At 55.9% G+C, this 12,819-nt stretch overlaps 1 protein-coding gene across 1 annotated transcript in view; it reads right to left on the bottom strand.

The window, feature by feature from the left end:
• Nucleotides 1–4,862, bottom strand: part of QSOX1 (quiescin sulfhydryl oxidase 1) — a 36,257-nt gene extending 31,395 nt beyond the window's left edge. The window contains exon 1 of the mRNA XM_045838446.1: nt 4,538–4,862. Within this exon, the coding sequence (XP_045694402.1) occupies nt 4,538–4,805 (268 nt within the window). The 5' untranslated portion in view covers nt 4,806–4,862. The remainder of the gene's footprint in view (nt 1–4,537) is intronic.
• Nucleotides 4,863–12,819: the final 7,957 nt, after the last annotated feature.

Below are 12,819 nucleotides of genomic sequence, written 5' to 3'. Positions count from 1 at the left end.
AAACAGCCAATGGTTGGTGAGTGTGCGATCTGAACCCAGAGTGGGAGCCCTCTGCTGGTCTCCAGAGGGCGCAGGTCAGAGCAGGCAGCTGCTCTGCTGGCTGCCCTACCAGGAGACGCAGGGAGCGTGGGGTGCTGGTAGTAAGTAGGTGTGGTGCATGGCAGTTCCCAGCCCCTTGCTCCTGGGCAGTCTTTGCCTCCTTCTCTTTAACCCTGATGCCCTGTACCTCCAAGAAATGGAACCAGGGCCTCTTCTCACCTGCCCCAGGCCCAGGGGGAGGTGGAGGGAGAGGCTGGGGCCCCTCAGGTGCTGGGAGATCCTGGCTGAGGAATGCTTCTCAGGAGTATCAGTGTCAATACCTTAATGAGCCATAATGACATGAAGATCTGGTCTGCACGAGTCACCGTGGGCCTGACTGTTCATCACTCCACTAACAGCACAGGGCTAGAGAGGACCTTACCTGGGGGAGCGTGGGGAAAGCAGAGGGGGACAGGGACCTTTTCAACTGTCTGGTGACTTAAAGACCACAGCCTGCGGGCCTAACACCACAGGGTCAGCAGCAGTGTCCATCCAGCCCTGCTCTTGCGGAGGAAAAGAATTTCCTGGTGCAGTTGCTGCCCTGGCAACGTAATTTCTCTGCTAACAACGGAGGAAAGGAGCAGATGGAGACAGGGAGGGTGGAGGGGAGGGGAGAGTGTCCAGGGCAGCTGTGGACTCTGGGGTGGTGGCTGAGGGGACACCCTGTGAGGGGCTGATGGGCTACTTCTGAAGTCGGGGGGAGCCTCCCCGCCCCCACTCACAAGTCCAGGAAGGGGCACCGGACCCAGAGTCTCGGACCCGCTCGGACCCGCTCTAACTGGCTGACGCACCACAGGCTCCACGTGTCTCCTCTCGGGCCTCCGTTTCCTTGTGGATCAAACGAGGGCCAGGGTGCACGTCCTCTCCTGTTCCTCCCATCTCTGACAACCACTGGAGATGCTGATGGCAAACACCTGGCCAGAAAAATGGCCTCGAGGCCTGTGGCTGTTGGGCAAGGCTGAGTCTCTGTGGGGGCCAAGGCCGGACCCACTGAGGGCAGTCAGGTGGGCTGGTCACAACTAGAGCCCCACCAGAGTCTCTGGGAACGGCCCTGACACGAGAGTTGGCCAGTACTGTGAGGTCACCACCCCATCCCTCCTTCCTTGTTGCAGGCTTATGGCCATTGAGGTCACAGATGAACAAAATACCTTCCCTACCCCTCACGCCTGGCTGACACCCCAGGCCTGAGTCAGGAGGAGCCACAGCTCCAGTGGAAGGCTCGGTCACTCGCATTCACACGAGCGCTGGGAGGCGCGTGCCCCCAGCCTGTGTGAGCGGTCAGTGGGCCCCTACCGCCCGCCGGCCCCTGTGCTAGGCTTTGCAGGGGTACGAGCAGGAGGCGTGGTGGCCTACGCCCTGGGACAGAAAGGGAAGCAAACCGACACTGCTCGTGCCACGCCAACACCCGTGCCTTCCCATCCCCTCTCCACGGCTCTGTGCAGGCCGCGTCCCACCTGGCATCCCCTTCCTCCTGCACCCACCTCCCACTGCCCAGGCTCTGCAAAGTCAGGGAGAGCTGGGTCCAAGGCCCTCCTCTAGCATCCGTGTGACCGTGGGCAAGTCACTTCTTTGGAAAAAAAGGAGAGTGTCTATTGCTCAGATATTTTCTCATAAAGGTTATATAGAACACTGACCTAGAAAGGCCCTCAGCAAAGTGCCAGGCACTGGGTGAGTGTGCCAGGCACTGGGTGAGTGTGCCAGGCATTGGTGAGTGTGCAGTACAAAACTGCTTGACAGGAGACTTTCCCCTTCCCTGAATTCCTGCCACGAGAAGTAACCGAGCCGCTCTTTGGCCCTTTGCAAACACAGCTTCTTCCTGGTGCCAATCTTCCTGCCTTGTGTCGCTCATTCCCCAGCTACAATGCAAACCACGCTGTGCCCACAGAGGTCACTCAATAAATATTTGCTGATTGATTAGCCAGTGAAGAGTAATCCAGGTCGAAGGTGAACACAATTTCCCAAACACCCGGTGAGGCAAGTAAGAGATGCTCTGGACGAGCAAGAGGTGAGCCAGGTCCTTAGAAACAGCTGTTCTGCCCCCATGGCAACTGCTGCCCCAGAGAACCTACGCCACAGCTCCCTGAAGAAATGAGCCCTAGCCAGTCCGATTAAATGCCTGAGGCCAGCTGGGCAGGGTTGCAGAATTCCTCCCCCACTCCCCCCAGAGCCTTCCACAGTCTCCTACCTGAGAGACTCATACCATCGGCCCTGGGGCAGGGGCCACACTCCCGTGGCCCCGGGCGGCGTGAGAGCAGCCCTTGGCTGGCCCACAACCAAACTTTCTCAAACAACTTCAGAACAAAGGTGACAGGTGAGCAACCTGGCTTCTCCACAGGGCCTCACCGGGAAACACGCCCTTGAATGGGCGTGGGCGTTCTTCGCCATCGCAGGGTCGGCCAGTGCCCTCCCTGACATGAGCTTGCTCAGAAGGCTGACTCCCCCGCCACTCACGGGAGACCCCCCCTTTCCACCTAAATCCCTCCCCGCCCTCTGACTAGTCCACCCCCGCAGACTTTGATGCTCCCATTTTCCTTTCTGAGGTTACGTTTTGCTTTTGCCCTTTTTTTTTTTTTTTTTTGGAACTATCACTCCACGCACTGGGGAAAAGACACCTTGTGGAAGTGGCAACCCTCATCCAGAAGTAGGCCGGGTCAGTATCGGGCTGTGCAACTGGTCGGAAAACTCTAGGTTGCAAGAGGTCAAGCAAACACATGAGTCAGCTGGAAGCTAAACACTCTGAAGATACAATAATCTTCTCAGTTGAGTCCATCGACGGCCATTAAAGACCTCTTATAGACTCAAAGCAGAAACCGTCTCAGGATTTATATGATGTTCAGGCCCATGATGTCCCCTAAACACCCGACGTCCTCTCAGGGGTTCCAAGTCCACGTGCACCAGTCCCCCCCCACCTGCCCTGACCGGGTGTGCTGACATCACTGAAGCAGCGTGAAGAGCTGCTGAGAAATGGCCCATTCGGGTGATGGGACCAGAGAGGCATGCGGACAAATGTTTACAAGTAAATTGGAGGTAAAATGGTTTATCGGTTTCGTTTAGAAATAATGCTCCGGGACCACATGGCTATTTTAGTAACCCTGGAAAAGTTCCTCAAGGGAAGAGGTAGCCTGAGTTTGCAAACTGACACCTACAAATGAGCCCTACAACCACATACAGTTGACTTTATTAAAGAAATACCAACAGTACAGCAAGGGCCACAGGTTCCAGTTCTCCTCTCCCCAAGAAAGAGGCCCATTTCCTAAGAGGCCTACAGTCCACTTTCAGGGACCACTTCAGATTAAGGAGCCCTGCTAGGCCCCAGCACCACAATCAGGTGGGTGGTCCCACCAGGGGGTGGTCCCATTCAGAGGCAGCAAATCACTCCCACCAAGCCACTCCTGCCCCCCAAACACCCACCACCTGGGCCAGGCAGATTCACAGGGGTCTTCGAATTATGGAAAGGAAACTCTACGACAACATGTGCCAAGCACTTACTCAGAAAGGTGTCTGACATATACAGTAAGCACTCTAAATACTGATTCCTATTAACACCATATTTCCTCAGCTCGAAGTCTTAAGTTTTCAAAACTTTTATCATTTGTGTAGTAGGGTACACAGTACTACATTTAGAGGTCTTCTTATCCTTCTACCCCCCAGGCTGTTAGTAAAATAATGGTGAGTCGCACACCTGATGAGGCTTAGAATCAGTGCAATATGGTTACCGTGGTCAGACCTGTGAATGGGAGCATGGAGCAAGGGGCAGGCGCATACCAAGGGGGCTGCCTCCAGTGGGGCCGCTGGGTTCCCCAGGTTCAAACAGGGGTCTGAGAGGGCGCCTGGGCCAGGGGAAGAGAGGAGGATGTGGCCCAGAAGCCAAGGAGCAGGAGGCAGCAGGTCGGAGAGGCCTGGAACCGAGACAGAAAAACTCTGCCTCAAAGGTGACGCTGAGAAAGGACATCTGCGTACCAGCTGGGTCAACTGGCCACGGGCTCGGGAAAGGTGGGGTGGGGGCAGAGTGAATGTCCGTTCCTGTTCTCCCCAGCACTGATCCCATGCAGCTGGGCAACCTGATAGGCAGGCCATATGGGTCCCTGAGCAAGAGGAAGGACAGAGCCACACGGCTGGACTTAGAGGAAGCCCTAAGGTGTCAGCCGAGATGGAACAAAGGAGAGCCCGTCGCGGGGATGAGGGCAGTAAGGCGGCAGAGGCCCGGAAGGGAAAGCAGAGCGGGTCTGGGGGCCCAGGCCGCGAGGAGGGGAGAGAAGCTCGGGCCAAGGGCCTGCGGAAAAGGCAGAGAGGGGAGGGAGCAAAAATGGAGTTGAAGGATGTGAAACTGGGGGAAGTGGTATGGGCAGAGGCGGAGGTAAGCGGAGGTTAGGGGCCCTCCGCGGGGCAGGTGGGTGGGGAGGGTGGGCCCAGATGGGGCGAGAGGTGAGGGCCTTCCCTCCTGCCCCAGGCTTCTCACCTTTGACATCGTTGGCCAGAGCCTTCCACGTTGGGGCAAAGGCGATGCAGTGGCCGCACCAAGAGGCGAAAAACTCCACGGCCCAAGCGCTGCGGGAGTCCAGGACCGTGCGGCGCACCGTGTCCGCCTGCAGCAGTGTCAGCGGGTCGGAGGGCGAGTAGAGCGCCGAGCGCGGGGCCGCGTCAGCGCCGGGCACCGCCAGCAGCAGCAGCAGCAGAAGCCACAGCGACGGCGGCGGCGGCCCTGAGCAGTGGCTGCACCACGCCATCCTCCGCGGCTGCGCCCACCACCGCGCACAAGTTTCGGGTGAGTTGGTATGGGGAGGCGCCGCCGCGCCTCCAGCCTCCGTCCGGTAGGAGGAGCCACGTGACTCCGCCCAGACGGCCCCGCCCCGCTCCCTCTCTGGCCAGTGGGCTGGCGAGCGGGCGGGGCGGGACCTGCGCGCCGAAGCCCAGGCTGGGCCGCGAGCGCCCCCTTCGTGGTCGACCGAAACCTCAGAGCCGCGCCCGCGCTTCTGTATCCGTGAGCGCAACCCCGGTCCTGGAGCCCCCACCATCAGATGAAACGAGTGGGGCGTCCGCGGGGCAGAGACAGGGTCAGCTTTCCCCTAGCTGCTGGGGACTTGGGGAGGTCGTTTGGCTTCTCACAGGCCGCGTATCCGTCCGAAAATGAATTGGAATAAGCAATAAGACATTGTAAATTAAAAGCTGGTGGGAGAGAAGACGACCGGTGGTAGGAGAGGGTCTGAGTCTTTGACCGTCAAGATTCGCCCAGGGGTTAGATGGGCCCATTCCCCGTGAGGCCCGTGGCCTTCTAAGGGAAACGTTATTTGAGGACTTCCTAGTCGTGGACGAGAAGCCCCCTCCCCGCCTTATGCTGGGCCGGATCGCCATGGCCACTGCCCTGGAATCGGGGTTCCTCGGCACACTGGTCTGCCACCCCCACACATTTGTTTGTGTCAGAACTCCAGTTGGGGCTCCCAGCAGCCCAGGTGCCACGCGTCTAACTTGTCCTTGCAGCTCTGCATACTCAAGTGTCCCTCTCACAAGTAACCTGATAACCGCTCTTGTGTTCTTGTATGCTAAGGTGTTAATGGTTAATTTTCCTTAGTCACCTTTTGCAGCTCTAGTGCTGGGCTATTTTAAGGGGAGAAGGTGCTCCTTAGAAGGTTGGTTGTCACAAATGATCTCTTTTCCTCTTTCTTTGCCGGGTTAGCCCACCTGGCGTGTAAGCCATCTCAGACTAGATTCATTCTTCATTCAACATTTACCGTGTGGTTTCTTTGTGCCAGGTCCTGCTCTCTGTACGGAGAATAAAGCAGTAAACAAAACCAAGACTCTACAGTCATGGCATTTACCTTCTAGTGGGAATAGGGATTGAGAGATGATACGCAAATAGATGTAGATCTGATGGCAACAAATGCTATAAAGAAATATACAATAGCATGAGAACAGTGACAGAAATGCTTTTTTTTTTTTTTTTTGGCCTCTAATATCTGCAGGGCCAGGGTCAACAGCACGAGGCCCACATTGCAAGTTAAATCTTTATGTAAAATTTCTATTTTTTCTATCCTTCGCATATACTTTCATAATAATCTGGAAGACAAAATTTAAGTTTAGAATTCTTGGACTCCCCAAGATGTGCACTGGAATGGGGCGGCTAAGGCGGTAACTCGTCCCTGGCCCTTGGCCTTCTGCTACTCTTTGCATTCCAGCTCTGTTGCTTACGGCAAGGGGCCTTGTGTCTGCACCTGCAACGTCCCTGTCTGCACACCTGAGATCCATCCACACCTCCTGCGAAGAGCCACTCCTTGGCTCAAGAGGATAGGCAGACCTTGGGAGAAAGCCAGTGCAGTCTCTGGAAGCTGGCCTGGTGCTATCGGGGCACTGAGTTGTCGGGTCATGGGTACCATAGTATGATATAGGAAGGAGTAAGGAGCAGGAACTTTAGGTGAGCACATCCCCTTGGCCTAGGGGTGTCAAACTCATTTTCACCGGGGGCCACATCAGCCTCGCAGTCGCCTTCAAAGGGCTGAATGTAATTTTAGGACTGTATACATGTAACTACTCCTTAACGAGGATCAAGGAGCTTGGCGCTGCCGCCGGATAGAAAAGGTGCCAGGCTGGGTAAAACAAGGTGGAGGGCCGAATTGGGCCCACAGGGCTTGTGTTTGCCACCTGTGCCTTAGCCTATGGGTTTCTTGCTCTGTGAAAAGGGGCATGGCTAGAAGAGGGCCAGAGAGCTCAGAACCTAGGTTAGGGGCTCCTCTTGCCCCAGGTCTAATGAGGTAACATTTGAGCCAAGACCCAAATGAAGTATGGGAGGCAGCCCTGTGGCATTCCCGGGGGAGATCTGGAGGTCTGGGCGCTAGCTGTCCTCATGTGTTCATGTTCTCTGTGTGCAGTCTGGAGCCCCACAGAGAAGTTGCACGTGGCCTGGTCAGAGTGTTAGTACCTCCTCAGCTCCCCCAACCAACTCTGGGTACTGGGTACCCACTTCCCTCACTCCTAGCAGCCCCTGGGACCCGGCCTGGCCCAGGTCATCGGGAGAGATGGGCCGTCAGTAACCTTGGATTCCAGGGACTGGAAGTATTTCAGCAGCTGGATCTGGTGCCAGTGAAAGTCAAGTGCCTTCCAATGTCTCCATTGTTAAACAGCCTTGTAGTTATCTTCCCCAGGGGCCTGGTAATTATAGAGACAATGTATGCGGAATGTTCCAAGCCAGGAAAGACACCCCAGCTGAATACACAAAGATGTGCTTATTCAGGTATCTGTTTAAGAAATGGAAAAGAATACCAACTACTTGAATAGATTAGAGAAAGTTTCTTGACAATGAGGCCAAAGCAATTGAGACTGAGAGTTATAAAATCTGAGGTTCCAATGACTCAGAACAGGGATTTTCAACTTTTAAAGTCTTGGAAGCCTTTGTTTAAACAGAATCTTGAAGGGGGAAAAAAAGCTTAAACATACAAAAGCAAGCTGGAGAGTGTGTCCTAGGGCAACACGCACTCTCTCAGGTCTTTGGGGCTTCTTGGGTAGCCCAGGGCGCCCCAGGCCACCACTGGAAAACCACTAGTCTAGAACTGAGAGCAGAAAATACAAGGATCCCAGCTTGCCCTGCTCGCCCTTCCAGGCGCTTCTTGGGAGGAACACGTGACAGAGACGGAAATCTCGGGAATGAGGTTACAGAGAGGGAAGGAGCCTCGGGAGTGGGGTGGCTTAGGGACGCCTCCCAGACCCTCCGTTCCCCTTCCTGCGTGCCAGCTGTGGGAAAGCGAGCCGCGCTGAATCCAACGAGAATAATGAGCAGCATCAGCTACTGCCTCGCACCTGCTGGTCTAAGCGCTTGCAGCTATCACTCATTTCGTTCTCACGCCAGTTCTACGAGGCAGCAGTATTATCCCACTTTACAGATGAGGAGACCGGGGTAGGAAGAGCCCTGCTGACTCTCCCACTTGCGATTCATTCACGCATTATGCGTGAACAAGAACGAGGGAATTTGGGAGCCTGTCGACCACAAATGAGACGGCCGGTGAGAGGAATGCCTCTTCTGCACCCATGCAGATCCTCACTGTGAGCAGCAGGATGCTGCTGGGTGAAATACGTCATCCAGTAGCGGAGCGTTAAGTGACTTGCCACTCACTCCTTCACAATGAGATCCGAGAGATGCGCGGCTGGGAGGCGAATGCCCAACAACAAAGAAGGGACCTTTGCTTTGTCCCTTCACCATGCACGTCTTTCTAGATGCACCTTTCCAAAGCTGAGATCGGTTGGAACACCAGTTCACAGAGTGTAAGAGTCTGAACCCGTCCAGCCCAGCAGGAAATTGAAACACATTCGCAGGGCTTGCTGAGGGGGTTACAGGGACTGTTTACAGGGGTGTGTGCTGGGTCTGGGGACCTGGCAGGAGCTGTGAGGTCCCTGGTGCCCACCAACAGCAAGAAGTCCTTTCAGCACTCTTCCTTGTGGGGGGGGGGCGCGTGAGGATAAGAGGGGGACTGTGATGACACCTGTGGGGGCGGGAGTCCAGGAAGAGGGGCCACCCAGTGGGAGCTGTGACCGCAAAGTGCCACCAGCATCGCCGACACAGGGAAGCAGGGAAGCACCAGGAAAGTCTCACTTTTGCCTCTTCCTCCTCCATCCTCTGATGCCTCGCCTGTGGCCCGTGCCCCCCATTGGCCAAACCCCATGAAAGCCAGTGTGAGGGGCCCTGGTTAGGGTCCGTAAAAGTTGGCTCCCGAGACAAAGGCAGCTTCGAGGACGCGGCAGCATAGACAGGGCTGTACCTAGTCCAGTGTCTCCAAACTGGGGCCCTTGGAGACCTCAGATGAGAACGCACCACCCAAAAGTCCCCGACCGTCTTTCTGTGGGAGTCTCCCTGGTGGGAGTGGGGCTAGAACTCTACCCCGCCCGCGGAGAGAGCGCGCCCACAGTGTTCCGTCCCAGCTCCTCCTCCTCCCACGCTCACACTCGGCCCCGGGGCCTCATCCTCTGTCTGGGAGGACACCGAGGCCCGGCGAATGTGAAGGGTCTCGCTCAAGGCCACACGGCAAGGTGATGGTAGACTCCACTTCTTGGTCAGGCTTTCCAACCCGGCTGAGGAAGCACTGAGAAGGAGGGACATCCGTGGAAGCGATATTCGGGGCAAAACGCCCATTCAGGGGAGCTTCCCTGGCCCCAGGTTGAGAGTGGGAGAGGCATGTGTGGGGACAGTGAGTGTATGAGAGCTCTGCGTTCAGAGGGACCAGGTACCGCCCTCACTCCACTCACCACCCCCCACCCCCATCTCTCTCTCTCTCTCTCTCTCACACATGCACACACACACACACTGATTATTAGAAGTGGAATGACTTTGGCTCATGCCGTCTCCTTTGATGGAAGTAGGCAGGGCGACGGGGATTAGAATGGTGGGGCAAGCCCTGGCTGGCGAGGCTCAATTGGTTGGGCACCGTCCCAAAACCAAAAGGCCGCCAGTTGGACTCCCAGTCAGGGCACGTGCCTGGGTTGCAGGCGAGGTGCCCAGTCAGGACACGTGCAAGAGGCAACTGTTGGATGTTTGTCCCTCACACCCATGTTTCTCTCCTCCTCTCCCTCCCTCCCTTTCCCCTTCTCTAGAATCAATACAAACGAACTAACTAACAAACAAATGAATGATGGGGCGGAAGAAACCGAGGCTCAGGCAGGCTGAGAAAGCTGCTCCAGGTTGTGCGTCCAGTAGGTCACAGACCAGAAGCCACCAGACGGTTGCTCCTCTTTCTCCCGCCCTTGGACTGGCACCCGTGCTGGTCTTGGCTTCCAGCGCCTCCCTCTCATCAACGCCAACCCCCACGTGTGCTCTCGGTCGGGCCCCTCTCATCACGCGAGGGCTTTGCTCCCGATCCCCCTCCACCTGGTCTTGCAAAGCTAACGCTTCCTCTCTACCAGATGGATTCATTTCTCCAGCAACAAACGTGCTCTCCGGCTCCCACTAAAAGCAACAAAAGGAAACTCCCGGATGAACGCCTTCTTGCCAGATACGGCCCCATTTCCTTCCTTCTCTTCACAATCACGCTTTACAACAGAGTTAGTCGTCTGTGCTCACCACCTGCACTTCCTCACCCTGCCCCTTCCTCCTCCACCGGCTCTGGTCTGGCTCCTGGCCTCGCCACGCTGCTGAGACTTCCCTCCAGGGTCAGCCACCCTCCCAGCGCTCACTCCGCCTTCAACACAGCTGCCGGCTCCTGCATGAACCACTTCTTTCTTTTGGCTTTTAGTTTAAACCACGTGAATTCATTTTCAGTGGCTGCAGTAATAAATTATCACACACTGAGTGTCTTAAAACAGCACAGATTTATTCCCTTAGAGTTCCGTAGGTCAGAAGTCTGACAGGGTTCTCACAGGCTCTGAACCAAGGTGTTGGCAGATCTGTGTTCCCTTCTGGGGGCTTTGGGGGAGACTCTGCTTCCTCGCTCATTCTGGTTGTTGGCAGAATTCGGTCCTGGTAGTTGTCGGACTGAGGTCCTATGTCTTTGCAAACCGTCAGCCAAGGGCCATTCCCACAGTCTGGAGGCCCCCACCTTCCTTGGTTCCTCCACCATCACAGCCGGCAGTGGTGGGTCCCGTCCCCCTCCTGTTTCAAATCTCTCCTGCCTCTTTCATCATCACATCTCTCCAACCCTGCCTGCTTCCTTGCTTTTTTCATTTTTAGAGTCTGGCGGTAAGATTGGGCCCACCCAGATAATCCAGAATAATCTCCCCGTCTCTAGGTCTTGAACCTTAACTGCATCTGCAGAGTCCTTTTTGCCACGCCAGGTAATGTATTCACGGGCTCCGTGGATTGGGGTGCGGGCATTTGGGGTTCACGGTTGGGGCGGCCACACTGCTCTCCTCACTCTCCTCCGCCTCACCGGCACGGCCTTCTCGGTCCGCTTTCCCGGCCGTTCGTCATCCTTCGGCCTCAGTGTCGGGAGCCCGAGACTCAGCCCTCAGCCCTCCTCCTTCTCTCTTACACTTTTCCCATAAGCAATCCCATCCACTCTCGGGGTGCTCCCTCTGCAAACACTGCTCCTAAATTTTTATTTCCAGCCCTAAATTCACTCTTGAGTTCAAGACTCATCTGACTCAACATTTCCACCGGAATGGGTGGCTGCCGTTCAGTGAGCCAATCACCGGCTTGCTCTCCACCCGCTCTCCCTGCCCTCTCTGCTGCCACCCGGCCTCGGTCACCAGCCACGGGGGCAGGGGCCGCTGAACTTGCCCGCCGGTTGAAGTCCAGTCTTCCCTCTTAGCCCTAACCCACTCTCTACCCCGCAGCCAGAGCCAGCTGTAAAAACACAGCCAGACCAAGTCATGTCCCTGCTTAAGCTCTTCTAAAGTCTTCTCAGTAAAGTTATGATAAAATCTGGTGCCGAAAGCCTGGCTACTCAAAGCGTGGTCCATGCACCAGCAGCACTGGCCTAACCAGGGAGCGTTATGTCGGGAATACAGAATCTCAGGCCCCACCTCGGGCCTTTGGAATCGAAATCTGTGCTCTAACAAGATCCCAGACGGTGTGTAGGCACACTGGATTCTGAGACGTGCACGATCAGGTCCCTACCTTCCTGACTTCTGTCTCCTATCCCTCTTCCCTTGCTAACTTCCCTTAGGCCATGTAGGTGTGTGTTTCTCACATCTGGTCCAGGGCACCATCACCTCAGGGCCTTTGCACTGGCCGACTTCTTTTCTTGGAGCACCCCTTTCCGCTTCTTTACTCATGAGGCACATCTCAGTGTCACCTCCGCAGGCGGGTCCCCTGGGACCATCCTACTGGGAGTCGCTCTCCACCACCCCCGTCATTCAGCCTTGATTTACCCCGTTTGGTTTCTTTCACTCCTCTTTCCTCTGTCTGTAATGATCATGTGTATTTCTTCACTTTCTTGTTAAATGTCTTCTCTCCCCACCCCCTGCCCCAAGAAGGAACGATCAATGAAGGCAGGGACCCTGGTCTGCCCTGCACACTCCCGTCCCCGGGGGCAAGAAAAGCACCCACCCACGAATTCATTTTGGGGATGAATTGGCAGCAAAGTCTGCACCCGTCCCTCTCTCTCATCTCCCACCCGCTCTGTTCCCCACTGTCTGCTGTCAGTCCTATCGCAACCCTGGCCCGAGGAAAGACCGGGCTGCCCGGGTGCTGGTTCTTGGAATTCTCCGGGTCTCCAGGAATAGCGCTTGCCCAAAACCAGCCAAGAAATGAGTGTTGTTGGGTTTTTTTCCAGGACTCAATCTGGTAACAACTCAGAGAATGGCTGACTAAGCCTAAGTAATAATTACACGTAATTGATAGCACTTATATAACACTTACTAATATTAGCCAAGCACTGTTCTAAGCACCCGTTCTGAATAACCCAGTTAGTTATTCCTTATTGTAATGGTCTCCGTTTTACAAATGTGGAAAACGGCACGGAGAGACTTCACTCACATGCTCAGTGTTGTCGCAACGAGGAGGTGGAGGCGACAACTGCCTCAGACCCAGACTGGAGGGGCCTCTGCCCGGGGGGCCTAGCGCTTTAGAAGGGTCCGCTCCGGAGCTGTCCCCCAGCCCCAGGCACAGCCCCTTGGCCCCAGCTCCACGGGGCCAAGGGTCACAACTGCACCCCCTCCTAGACCACACTCGGGCACGTGGGACTGTGGAGTTCCCAGGCCGATAGCCATGTGTCTGCTTCCAGGGCCTCTCCCCTGAGGTCATCTTTCTGAAGGTGACAGCCCCTCTGAGTGGTCCCAATGGTGGCCAAGTGTCAGCTTTTTGTAAAAGGCCTGGGCAGAGCT

Source organism: Phyllostomus hastatus, unplaced genomic scaffold (genome assembly GCF_019186645.2).
Source record: "Phyllostomus hastatus isolate PE091 unplaced genomic scaffold, TTU_PhHast_1.1 phas_contig_283, whole genome shotgun sequence".
NCBI lineage: Eukaryota > Metazoa > Chordata > Mammalia > Chiroptera > Phyllostomidae > Phyllostomus > Phyllostomus hastatus.
This window is presented reverse-complemented; position numbering and strand designations above follow the sequence as displayed.